General features: G+C 47.9%; 1 protein-coding gene across 1 annotated transcript in view; it reads left to right on the top strand.

The window, feature by feature from the left end:
- The window catches only part of USP35 (ubiquitin specific peptidase 35), a 29,437-nt gene that overhangs the window by 1,570 nt on the left and 14,975 nt on the right, over nt 1-12,892 (top strand). Inside the window, exons 2-3 of the mRNA XM_065678860.1 lie at nt 8,429-9,125; nt 10,547-10,682. Of these exons, the coding sequence (XP_065534932.1) occupies nt 8,444-9,125; nt 10,547-10,682 (818 nt within the window). The 5' untranslated portion in view covers nt 8,429-8,443. The remainder of the gene's footprint in view (nt 1-8,428; nt 9,126-10,546; nt 10,683-12,892) is intronic.

Raw genomic sequence — 12,892 nt, 5'->3', positions numbered from 1 at the left:
ATGCAGGAAGGAGTTGCAGTGAGGAGTGCTTGGGGGTCAGGATGCAGTCAGGGTTCTCAGGAACTCGGATGCTCAGAGGGAGGGATGTTTGGGAGGGATACTCAGAGGGATGCCCAGGGGTTGGGATGTAGAAGTGGGCTTGGAGGGAGGTATTCAGGAGAGATGTTTGGAGAGATGCAGGAGGGATGCTGAGGGGAGGGTTGCTTGGAGGGAGGGGTTCAGGAGAGAGGCCCAGGATTCAGGATTCCAGGAGGGATGCTCAGAGGTAGGGATGGTCTGTGGTCAGGATGCAAGAGGGAGCCCTGGAGGAGGGATGCTTCAGTGACAGGGTACAGGGGGATGCTTGGAGGGCGAGATACAGGATCAGCATTGTTAGGTGGGGTTGTGTGTGTGGTCCCCTGGTGCCTGCAGGGCTTTGCAAACCTATTATGAGAAACTGGCCAAGATGGATCAGGTTTTCCCTAGGGAAGCTGACCAGGGGAGAGACACCCAGGAGTGTTCCCATCCCATAGGGAACCACTTTCAGGTTACATCTGCCCTGGGTTGGGCTTTGCAGGAGTTACTGAAGGATAAAAGCACCAGCAAAACCTTGGAGATGTCTGTATTTCCAAGCAGTGAGGCAGCATCTGATGGATCCCACTGTTAACCCTCGCTCCAATAGGCTTTGGCAAACAGGACATGGTTTTCCCTTGGTCTGTATCCAGGGGTTTAGTTTCTTGACACAGACAAGAGCAGACAGAAATCTGAAGGAGGAAGAGCAATGTTAATGCTATAAATACCTGCAAGAAAACAGCCAGCTTTCCGGAGGAGATGTATTTACAGTCTCCAGGGATGATAAGAGAAAGGACGTTGGTCTGAAGGTCAGTGCAGGATCCAGGCACTCCTGGTATAAAGCCCTGTGGAATAGAGGAGCACAGCTCTGGCTGAGAGCCCTGGAAAGCAGAAGGGGAAGAAAGGGAAGATATCTTCCTGTGGGGAATGTGAGGAGGAGTGACCCTCCTGGGACAAACTGACCTGGTGTGGGCAGGACAAAGCTTCGGGGCATCCAATGCCAAACGTATTCAGTAAATCAAGAAGCAACTGGGGGGGGGGGGGGGTTACTTCTGCCTGTGGCTGGTGCTGGGCTTAGTGGTTTGTAATGGTGAGGGCGAGTCCTGCCCTTTCTGTGCCTTTCTCTGCTGCTGGTTTAAAGGAAAAGGGAGAGGAATTTAATTCCTTGTCTCTTGCTTTCTGCATCCGTAGCGTAGTTATTAACATGCTAGTGATGGCTTTGAGATGCTTTATTAGACCAGGATACCAATAGGTATCAGAGATGCACGTATTAGAGGTATTAGAGATGTGTATGTAGCTGTTGACTGGAGGGGAGGAACAGAGCTGGGAGGAGGAGGCTGAAGAAGCAGCGGGTGAGATGTCAGAGCCTGGGGCTTTATTTGGTATTACTGCACTGATCACTGACATCCAGCCAAAGCCTTTCTCTGTTCAATGACTGAGTGCCCAAGAGCAAAAAGCAGAGAGCAAGAGAAGAAGCTGATCGATTTGTGTGCACCAAAGAGACCAAAGAAGAAGTACTGGGGAAATAAGAGAGCAGGGTGGCTAAGATAGATGGGTTCAGGAAGGGCAGCAGCCCAGCACTGTTGTCCATGAGTTAAGGTCATGGTAAGTCTTTTAGAGATGGCTGATTATACAGTTGTATGATGTAGTCAAGCATGTTTATAATGTCTTAGAGGAAAAGGGAATGATGAAATGCATGGTACTGCAGAAGAAAGGAGAAGGGTCCTCAGTGGTCTAAACCATCTGATTTTAATATGCTAAATTTTTATATGGTAAATTTAGACTGATTGCCTTTTATTTGGATAAGGGGCAATGGATTCTATCTAAAACAGGGGAAGTTCAGGTTGGTTGTAAGGAGGAAGCTCTTCCCTTTGAGGGTGCTGAGGCGCTGGCACAGGGTGCCCAGAGAAGCTGTGGCTGCCCCATCCCTGGCAGTGCTCAAGGCCAGGTTGGACACAGGGGCTTGGAGCAAGCTGCTCCAGTGGAAGGTGTCCCTGCCCATGGCAAGGGGCTGGAACTGGATGAGCTTTAAGGTCCCTTCCAACCCAAACCAGTCTGGAATTCTATGATCCTCTTGGAACCCACTGGATATCTGTGCGGTCACAGGAGAGAATCTCCCGGTTCCCAAGGTGGAGCTCCTGATGTACAGCAAATCCATGCAAAATGCCAGCATTTGGGTGATGATGCTCAGATAAATCTCCGCTCTCTGGAGAGGCCAGGAAGCTGGAGAGCAGGGTGCAAGGTCCTGCAGAGCGTGGGGACAGCCTCCTGCTACTGCCTGTGACTAAAGGGGGATCTCCATCAGCGCTGTACTAAAGGGCGGCTGTGATTCAGAGCCACAGAGGACAGGAAAGCACAAGGAGCCTTGCCAGCCAGAAGTAATTAGCTCTAGTGAGTAGGAGACACACAACACAAGTACAGTCTGTCACTGGAAAGCAGTTTGGGACAGGAAGAGAAGAATATGTGATCCCCTTGAAAAGAGAAGGGAAATTTAGGACGTCAGATTATAATTACATACAAAAATATTTGGCCAGGCTTCTGTGCGGGCACTTTTTCCCTGTTACGACTGCAGATGGGGAGAGTCACACTTCTGTTTCCAAAGGGGTATTTAATCGGGTTTTTCTGCAGTTATTAGGGCTGAGCTTCTGCCCAGACCTCATAGAAATGGGCCCGATCCTCTTCTGTGCCATGGCACTTGATGAGTGCTACTCAGAGAGCAGCTGAAGTGAGCAAAGTAAGGTGGAACATTGCCATTAATGTATTCGCAGGTCTGGAGAGGTTTGGCTGCTGGCTCTGCCATAACCTATTGCATCTCCTGCAGCCCTGATCCAGCTCTGGAGCAGCAGCACAAGAGGGACATGGAGCTGTTGGAGAGAGGCCAGAGGAGGCCATGGAGGTGCTGCGAGGGCTGGAGCAGCTCTGCTCTGGAGCCAGGCTGAGAGAGCTGGGCTGGGGCAGCCTGGACAAGAGAAGGCTCCTGAAGGGGAGACCTGAGAGCAGCTCCAGTGCCTAAAGGGGCTGCAGGAAACCTGGAGAGGGGCTTGGGACAAGGGCCTGTAGGGACAGGCCAAGGGGGAATAGGTTGGATGCGGCTTGGAGCAAGCTGCTCCAGTGGAAGGTGTCCCTGCCCATGGGAGGGGTTGGAACTGGATGAGCTTTAAGGTCCCTTCCAACCCAAACCAGTCTGGGATTCTATGATTCTATGAAGTGGTTTGATCTGGATGTGCCTCAGTATATCACATGGCTACAACAATGTGAATGATACCTGCTGGGTCACTTATGTGAGATCTTCCCTTGGGTATCTTCCTATAGATATATTTTGTAGGCCATTGGGCTCTATTTTAATTGAAGCCTTGAGCCATTGTTACAGTGAAAATAACACATAAGAGAGGCTGAAGCTTTAGAGAACAATGAGTAGCTGGATGTGAAGTAATAAACAAGTAGAGAGAAGAAGCGATTGTGTCATTGGGAGGACTCAAGATAGAAACCACAGCATTAAGTCACTGTGAGTGCTTGATGTACGCACAGAAGAGCATTGAACTGGAATCACATCAGTTACATTAATGAAGGTTATTTAGTCAGAAAAACTAAATCTCAGCTAAATGAAGAGTATTAACCAGATGTGTAAATGATAATAGCTCTCGGGGAGGCAGAAGTAGGAGGTGCAGTAGCATGGATGAAGGCCCAGCAGTGGATTTGCTTGGTTATTTCCAGCCCTGTAGGGAAATTGCCATTTTTTTCCTAGTTATTTAAAGAGCTTTTTTTAGCCTTTTGGAGGAATAGTCATAAGGAAGTGGTGATAATGACTGTCTGTGACTGTCTGATACCTGCTGCTCAGGCTGTATCTACTGGATGTGGTAATGCGGAGTCACAGGCTATGGTCGTTCATCCTTGGCTGGATGAACAGGCAGGTGCTTTGGACCAAAAATAACCCACTTTGCCTGTGAATAAAGGGGAAAACCATCATTAGGACACAATTGCTTTAATGCTCCTGGAAAACAGACCTAGAGAGGTTTGTGACACAGGGGATGGTCCTTTTCAGAAGTTATATACCAAGTCATGGCAAATTTCGTACCAATCTTAGAGCATCCAGTGTTGTGTGTGCAGTACTTTGCGCTCTAGCACTGCATGCTCTCCCTTCCATCCTGCAGCAGCTCAGCACACTGCAGGATTGAGCCCTAATTGCCTGGCTGCCTGGAGGATGCAGCAGGAGGAGCAGTAATGTCTTGGTTGACATAAAAGAAACCATTTCAGCAGCAGTTAAGGACAGTAAAAGGTGAGTCTCGTCTCTGTACTTCCAGGCCCCCAGGGAATTCAGGGAAGGGGATCATCATTTCATCTTCTTCTTTGTAAGCAGGAAGCAAATCACTTTATTTATCAGCTTGTGTTTGATGGTGGGATTTTTTCCTTCCTTTAATGGTATTTATCCAACCATAAATGATGCCAGTATAGGAAATGTGCTGAATTTATTACCAAGATTCTCTGATGCTAAGGGACATCTGAGATTTATCTTTTCAGAGCTTTGTAAGATCTGGGATGTGGGAACTGATGCTGCATTCTGCATAAGATCCTAAGGAGCCTTTACTGGCAATCAGCTGCTGGCAGGGATAAGGGAATGAATTGATTTAGCAATAATTGGATAGACTTCAATTGAAACGAATCCTAACTAAAGGGAAAACGCAGGCAGAAGATAAAGATAACACCTCTGAACCGTGCAGGTTATGGAGATTAGACCCAAGCAAAGCCCAAGGTCAATTTTCATCCTGAAGTTGGGTTTGGGGTTGGTTTTTTTTGCACTTTACGTGGTTTAGAGAGTGAAGCTGAGCTGGGCGATGCTCTCTTGGCTTAAATTCCTTTTCCTTCTCTGGTTTCTAGAGCATGGTTGGGTATCGGTCCTTGCAAGGACACATCTCATGGGCAGCAATACCTGTTGCAAGTGTTGATGAAATACTTCATTTATGGCTTTAGATGGAATTTGAGTCTGGAGCCAGAGCTCAGTCTTTAACAGCACCCTTTTTATTCTAAGGGGGCATGGGAGGAAGCACAGTGTGTATTTGTGCGTGCAGTGTGTGGTACCTAACACCATCAAGACTTGATGTTCCAGATGGAACAGGGAATGCCTCCAGGATGGCTTTGTAGGTCTGAGCATCTGCATGACAAGGATGGGATAGGGAGACACAGGATGAGATAGGGAGACATCCCTCTTCCAAAGCACATCTCCCTCTCTAGCACATCTTCAAAAATCAAGAGAGATTATGTTAGAACCTGGTTTTGTCAGGCTCCCTTTGGTTCTTGGGATGACCATAGGGCACATCCTCTTGGAAGCTATGTCTGGCACATGAAGGAGGTGGCTGGGAATGACCAGCATTCATTTACCAAGGGTAAATCATGCCTGACTTTTGTGATGTCCTGTAAGGATGGTCTGGTAGATCTGTGGGTGAGACAGCAGTAGTGGATGCTGTCCTTGACTTCAGTAAGGCTTTTGAGATGATGGGGAGGGACTCTTCATAGGGACTGCAGTGACAGGACAAGGGGTGATGGGTACAAACTGAAACAGGGGAAGTTTAGATTGGATATAAGGAAGAAGTTCTTTACTGTAAGGGTGCTGAGGCACTGGAATGGGTTGCCCAGAGAAGTTGTGAATGCTCCATCTCTGGTGATGCTCAAGGCCAGGCTGGACAGAGCCTTGGGTGATGTGATTTAGTGTGAGGTGTCCCTGCCCATGGCAGGGGGGTTGGAACTGGATGATCTGAAGGTCCTTTCCAATCTTAACTATTCTATGATTCTGCAATTCAGGAGATGGAGCCGGGCTTTCCACAGCAGAGCATAGCAGGCGGATGAGGAAAAGCAGACACTGAAATGAGAGTTTCCAACTGGAATTAAGGAAAACCTTCCCACCCGGAGCTAATCAGGCCCTGGGCAGGTTGCCCAGGTTGGCTGTGCGGTCTCCATCTTGAGATGCCTCAGTACCTAAATGGACAAAGCCATGAACAGCTCAGTGTGATTTCAGCTTCATGCAGGGATTGAACTAGAGACCTCCCAAGGTCCTTTCCCTCCTTATCCTATCATTTTACCCAAGATGCTCCTGCCAATTGTTCACCAGGGAGCAGAACAGTTTTGCCATTTCATGGGATTCTTTTCCCTGCAAAGCTCATATTGCACTTTCTATGTGAGCTACGGAACAGATGGGAACCTCAAAGCTGCTCTTCAGCTTCATAATTAACATTGACCTTCTACAGCATCCTCGTGGGCTCCAGGAACTCAGTTCTCTTTCCAAGCAGGAATGAGTTGGTCCCCCCAACTTTTCCATGAGTTGTAATTGCCAGTGAGGAAGATGAAGTGCAGAAAGGTTGTCCCACTTCAGGAACACTCATTATAAAAGCCTGATTATCTCTTTATTTCAGTATCAAACAGAGGAGAGCCGGGGACCAGATCTCTAAGGCAGCATTCGGCTGCCCAGAAGTGGAATTGTCCTTCCCTCTCCTGCAGCATCCTGGGTTATTTATGATGCACTTCCAATTCCTGCAACAAATGAGACAGGGATCTTGCAGACAATCGTCTCCTCCTCTGCAAACCCTGATTCATTCTTCAGGCAGGTCCTGGGGGAAAAAGAAAGCTAATATGAGATCCTTTAAATAACATCTCTCTGAAAGCATCTGGAGCTGTGCTGGGGTTGAATTAGCCATCTAAACTCCTCACCTTTGACATGTTGATGGTGTCTTAGTGTGGAATGCTCTTTCAGTGTAGTTTTAAGACTGTGATATTTATGAACACGCATTACAAAGCCACTTGAGTGCTATTTTAATACAGTTCTAAGATTATAAATGTCGTCTTCTCAGCATCCTCCATCCGAGCTTTGTCTGGTCCATACCCAGGGAGCAGCTTGGGGTACCCTGATACACAACAGACACATGGGCTTGTTTGTCCACTCCTGCTGACAACAGGTAGTTAGTGAAGTGGGAGTCTGTTACCTAAACTCTAACCTTGTAGAGTCCTTTGCAGAGAGGAGAGCATGGACCCTCCACAAGGTCAACTCAATCGCGGGATCATAGACTCACAGAGTGGTTTGTGTTGGAAGGGACCTTAAAGCTCATCCAGCTCCAACCCCTGCCACTGGCAGGGACCCCTTCCACTGGAGCAGCTTGCTCCAAGCCCCTGTGTCCAACCTGGCCTTGAACACTGCCAGGGATGGGGCAGCCACAGCTTCTCTGGGCACCCTGTGCCAGCGCCTCAGCACCCTCACAGTAAAGAACTTCTTCCTTATCTCCAACCTGAACTTCTCTTGTTTCAGTCTGAACCCATCACCGCTTGTCCTATTGCTACAGTCCCTGATGAAGATCCCCTCTCCAGCATCTTTGCAGCCCCCTTCGGATACAGGAAGACTAAACTCAGGTGGTTCTGCCTGTGTGTCTTTGAGGTCCGAATGTCAATATGAAGATGATGCATGCCTTCCTTCTTCCTGCCCCATGGATCATTTCAGGCTATAGGCAGGAAAGGAGGTTCTCCAAACGTGCATTTGTGCAGTCCATCACACTGGCGGACCTGCTGTGGGTGGAGAAATCCTGGCTGTCTAATTGCATCACTCTGGAATGGGGTTTCTTGTGCAGTAATGCATCCAACACCTATGATAGATGCTAGTTACAGATGCTGTTCTGAGCCCTTCTAGGGAAATCCTTAGGGTTTCTTTAAGCACTCCCTCCTCTAATGCTTTATTGCTGCTGAATTTGGGCTGTGACAAATGGGAAACTTTGCCTGACTCTGCAGTTTCTCTCTCCTCTCGCTCTGGTCCCGCATACAAATGCAGCAGGTCCCTGGGGAGAAGCCAAGACTGCACCACTCATCCGGAGTGACTGGCAGCATGGTGCGAGTGCCAAACCTACACCCCTGCAATTGCACACAGAGCCTGCAATCCCATTGCTGCTTCCCAGGGCTTTGCTCTCCTTCCCTGAATGTGAAGACAATCATCGGGAGCATCTTTGTCTCTTTAGGACACATAAGCCAGTAGACACCAGTGGGAGACCTTGGCTTCCCCAGTTCCCCACTCAGCCTCTCTGTAGGTCTATGGCATTATCTTGAGTTGCTGAACCCATCAAGGAGATGGAGCTCATCCATCCCTAGGGTCAAGTGTAAGGTTGTAGTTGGTTGTTTAGAAGACAAAAATGTTGAAATGTGTGATTAGTCTGAAGAAATTCTGTATTTTTGTGTATTAATTGAGTTTGGAGGCTTTCGGATGAAGACTTTTCTGAATGTCACCATGAAAAGGGCAGAAGAACTATCATCTTCATAGGCAGCTCTCTTCTTTGACCTCCTTTGTCAACCTGGGCTTGAAAGTGCAGCAGACTCTGAACTAATCTGCTGCTCTTTTCCTTTCTTTCAGCATCTGGGAGCAGAGATGGACAAGATACTGGAAGCTGTGGTGATGTCCTCATACCCCAACAACGTGAAGCAGGGGCTTGTGAGGCGCGTCATTGAGGCAGCGAAGCAGCCCATGGACAGCGAGCAGTGCTGGTCCATGCTGGAGCTGTCCACCAAGCTTTATCTCACAGGGGACACCAAGTATAAAAGAGAGATTGGGAAAGAGGTTTTGGAGGTCTATGGCCACTATCACCCAGAGGAATTTGAGGAGTTCTTCAATGTCCGCTTCCTGTTGAGTCTCCTTCAGGAAGGTTATGGACCTCTGGGGAAGAGAAGCCATTACGTACTCGATTATATCCAATTAGGACTGCAGTTTGTCCTGGACAGCCCATCAGCAAACAGCATCTTCAGCTTATTGAGGATCGAGGTGCTCCGGAAGGTCTGCGAGAGGCCGAGCCCCAAGCAGTGTGCGAAGATCAGCAAACTCTTAACCCAGCATCCTCAGTGCATTCCCACTGGAAAACACCAGGTCTTGTTCTGTCAGCAGCTGATCCGGTGCATTGGGCAGTTCCAGTGTGTTTCCGAGGGGGAAGAAGCCATCATGGAGTTCTTGGAGCAGGTGAACAAAGTGAGTGGTCTGCTGCAGAGGATCTGGAGGGCTCAGACCTCAGCCATCCTGCCCTCTTTGAAGGAGCTGTTCACCATCATTTCTTCAACAGGTAATGAAAAGAAACAAAAGGAAAACTAAAAAAGGGATGGGAATGGGAATGCTGGCTCTGATGAAGTTGCATTTGTTTAGTTTGATATCTTGCATGGGTCTCATCAGCTCCAGAAGTGCAGCCACAGCTGAAATGTAATCAAGCATCCCTCAAAGTTACCCAGGGCTTTAAGCTAGGAAAAGTATTTGTTCCAAACCTCTGTGTAAAACAGTGAGGTTCTGGACAGAGGGCAATAAATAGTGAGTGAGCAACGGTGTAGGAACAACACAGAGAAGCTTGATGAGTGCAAATCCATTGGCTGTACTGGGCTTCACCTAAAAATGCCTCCCAGTACCTGAAGGGATCCTACAGGAGACCTGGAGAGGGGCTTTGGACAAGGGCCTGGAGGGACAGGCCAAGGGGAATGGCTTTAACCTGCCCGAGGGGAGACTGAGATGAGCTCTTAGGCAGAAGCTCTTCCCTGTGAGGGTGCTGAGGCGCTGGCACAGGGTGCCCAGAGAAGCTGTGGCTGCCCCATCCCTGGCAGTGTTCAAGGCCAGGTTGGACGCAGGGGCTTGGAGCAAGCTGCTCCAGTGGAAGGGGTCCCTGCCCATGGCAGGGGTTGGAACTGGATAAGCTTTAAGGTCCCTTCAATCCAAACCATTCTGTGGTCCTATGGAACCCCACAATCTGTACACACGAGTTAACAGCATTGCAATATTTGCAGCACCGTTTTGTGAGTTCATCATTTTCTAGCATCAGCTGAGCTTAATGGAAAGCTCTTTATCTGCAGCTGGTGAGCGGCACTCAAAGGCTTTTAGAAATGTCACTCTCTTATGGCTGACTTGATGGGACCCCACAGCCTGATCCCTACCAGAAACCAGGGACAAAGCTAAGGAGTTATTTTGCACCAATCTAGAGGTAGAAGCCCAACTATCTCTCTGGCTGGTGATCATATCTTAAGGTGGGACAGAAGATATTTAACCAACTTCTGGGGCCTTTGGGTTACTGCAGAGGGTCTCAGAAAGTTTTTGGAGGTACCAGTGCCATGAAAGGCTGGACTCTGGCAGCAGATGAGCTCCTGCTCCAGGTATTGCTAAGCCCATGAGGAGGATTTTTCAGTGCCCTCTGCATGAAATCCACTTCCTTTGGAAGGTGCTTCATGAAGCAAACCTGCAGTTGCATCTCACTGCACCTATTTGCAGTACTTAGCATAAAGAGAGGAAATTTAGGACCCAAGATCTTGGGCCTCTGATTTCTTCCTCCCTTTGGGCTGCGTATGGCTTCATGCAATAGCCCATCTGCTATGACCCAGCCTCATGATGTGCTCCATTTATGCAGGCAGAAATGATTTGGCTTTTAGAAACAAGAAATGACCTCATGTGCCTGGTTTTCCTGGTGACTAACATCTTCATTGCTGGCGCTCATCCATGTCTTTGCAGAGGAGCAGGAAGCACCATCCAACGCCTTGGCCAGCGTGGTCCAGTTTGTCCCCCTGGAGCTTATGGATGGTGTTATAAGAAACCTAACCAACGATGACAGCATCACTGATGTGCAAATGATGACGGCCATTGGCAGGTAGGAGAGGCTGCACTAGTGAGTATCATTCTCAGTTCAGAGAATAACCTGCCCCAAAGCTGCACTTAGCTCCTCTGTGTGGTTTTATCCCAACCAGGTTGGCTGGTGCTGTCTAGTGAGGAGTGTGTGGGCAAAAAGCGAGCTTCTGGATCCTTACTTCCAGCTCTGAGGGCCCAGAGAGCTGCAGTAAAGACTGATTATTGTTATTATTATTATTAATTTGTTTGACTTGGTTGGTTTTGTTGGGTATTTTATGAAATAAGTAGTGTTACAGGAGGAGGTGATGGGTTCAGACTGAAACAAGGGAAGTTCAGGTTAGGCATAAGGAAGTTCTTTACTGTAAGGGTGGTGAGGCACTGGAATGGGTTGCCCAGGGAAGCTGTGAATGCTCCATCCCTGGCTGTGTTCAAGGCCAGGCTGGACAGAGCCTTGGGTGCCATGGTTTAGTGTGAGATGTCCCTGCCCATGGCAGGGGGCTAGAACTGGATGATCTTAAGGTCCTTTCCAACCCAAACCATTCTATGATTCTATGCTGATCTCTGTCTCCCTTCAGAAGGACACCATCCTAAATCACCAGTCACAGTTAAAATCTTGGAAAAGGAGGTGTGCCCAACTGTTTCAATAATTCCACCTTGACCTTTGTTGAGTGAATATGGTGCTGCTAGTCTGGATCTTAGTGATGTATGGCATTTATCTCAGCCCTCTGAGTAAGCAGAGTCAATGGAGACCTTATCAAGGAGTGATGAAGAGTAGTGGGTGCAATACTACCTGATAGGTTAGACCTGGTCTTTGCAGTGCCAGTGCCCTCTTTGGCATCACTAGATCTTCCTTGCATACTTGTGTCCAAGTCCTACAGCCCTCCTGGCTCCAGTTCCTTGCTCCACGCTCACTTAGGGGTATCTTTGATGACCTTAAGGGTTTTTTCCAATCTAAATGAATCGATGATTCTATCTTCAACCCATGCTTTCCTTAGAGGTCTACATATAAATAGGTGTTCACATACAGTAGCACATGCACTTAACCCAAGGGAGCTGCTGTGACTTGGTGTCACTGGAAACATGTCTTTTTCTCTTCTTATTATAGGATTTGTGTGTGTGTCCCCAGTAAGGTGACATGACAAAACCACACATTATTCCTAATGGGAATTTTATGTATGCAGAAAGGACTTGCTTCTCTTTGACTTGCTGGAGAAGGTCACGGTTTTCCCACAGTCCAGAGCAACCCAAGACAAAAGATGAAGTTATCAGCTCAGTTCTTAACCCTCTTTCTCCCTCTTTTTCCCCTTCTGGCCACCTGCTGCTGTGAGCTCCAGGCAATAAATCCTCTACGAGCGCCAGTGGCTAAATATAGAGGTTGCAAAATCAATTGCATCATTCCTTAAGGCGGTCTTTGTCACGCAGAGGGATGAGTAAATGATTACTCAGAGCTAGCCAAACATTAAGCAGAGCCTGCAAAATGTAATCAAGATCACTTAGGAGAAAGGCAGAAGGTTCGGCAGCGTGTTTATGGTAGACGGGTGCCCCAGAAGACAGCAGAACAGTCATCAGCCTTTGGATGATTGTGTGCTCCATGCCTAGAAAATCAAGGGAAAACATATAAGTTGAAAGAATCTTTCATTTTAGGACACAAATCTCTTCCTCCGAAGTTTGGGATTGGGAGTTACTAGCAGGGGAATAAACTGAATGTGGGATTGAGCTTCTGATCGAGCGTTTGAAGAGCAAATAGAGGTAACAAAAAGCAAGGCTGGCACCTGCTGGTGTAGGTGAACACCACAGTCTCTTTTAGAGAGTTTCTTGTTATTCCGGGTTTTTTGGAGGCATTTTGAAGAAGGTGATATGGTAGGTCCGAGGTCACATTTTATCCTGATGTTTTCAGTCTCTGGAGGGGAGTTAGGTGTTAGGAGTAGTCATAGTTTAGAACATCTGTCATGTGAAAAGGGAACAAGAGGTGCTCGACAGAAGAAATGGATCTGCAGTTTGAAGGGAGAGTTTCTGCAGCTCGGTTTGACAACACGAACTGTAGGGCTGTACATGCAAGAGGGAGGAGAAGGGAAAAAAGTGCATGAGTGGTACCGAGCATGCAAAATGGGGAGGTTTTTATGCTCAAGTTCTCCCATTTACTAAGTGTTTCTTGCATTCTGCTCCATCTGGTAAAACTTTCATGAAAACAACGTTGCTTTGTGTGCTTCCAGTATCAACTATCTCGGTGCA

This window comes from Lathamus discolor, chromosome 4, assembly GCF_037157495.1.
Source record: "Lathamus discolor isolate bLatDis1 chromosome 4, bLatDis1.hap1, whole genome shotgun sequence".
NCBI lineage: Eukaryota > Metazoa > Chordata > Aves > Psittaciformes > Psittacidae > Lathamus > Lathamus discolor.
The sequence above is the reverse complement of the archived record's forward strand: the minus strand, read 5'-3'. Positions and strand labels throughout refer to the sequence as shown.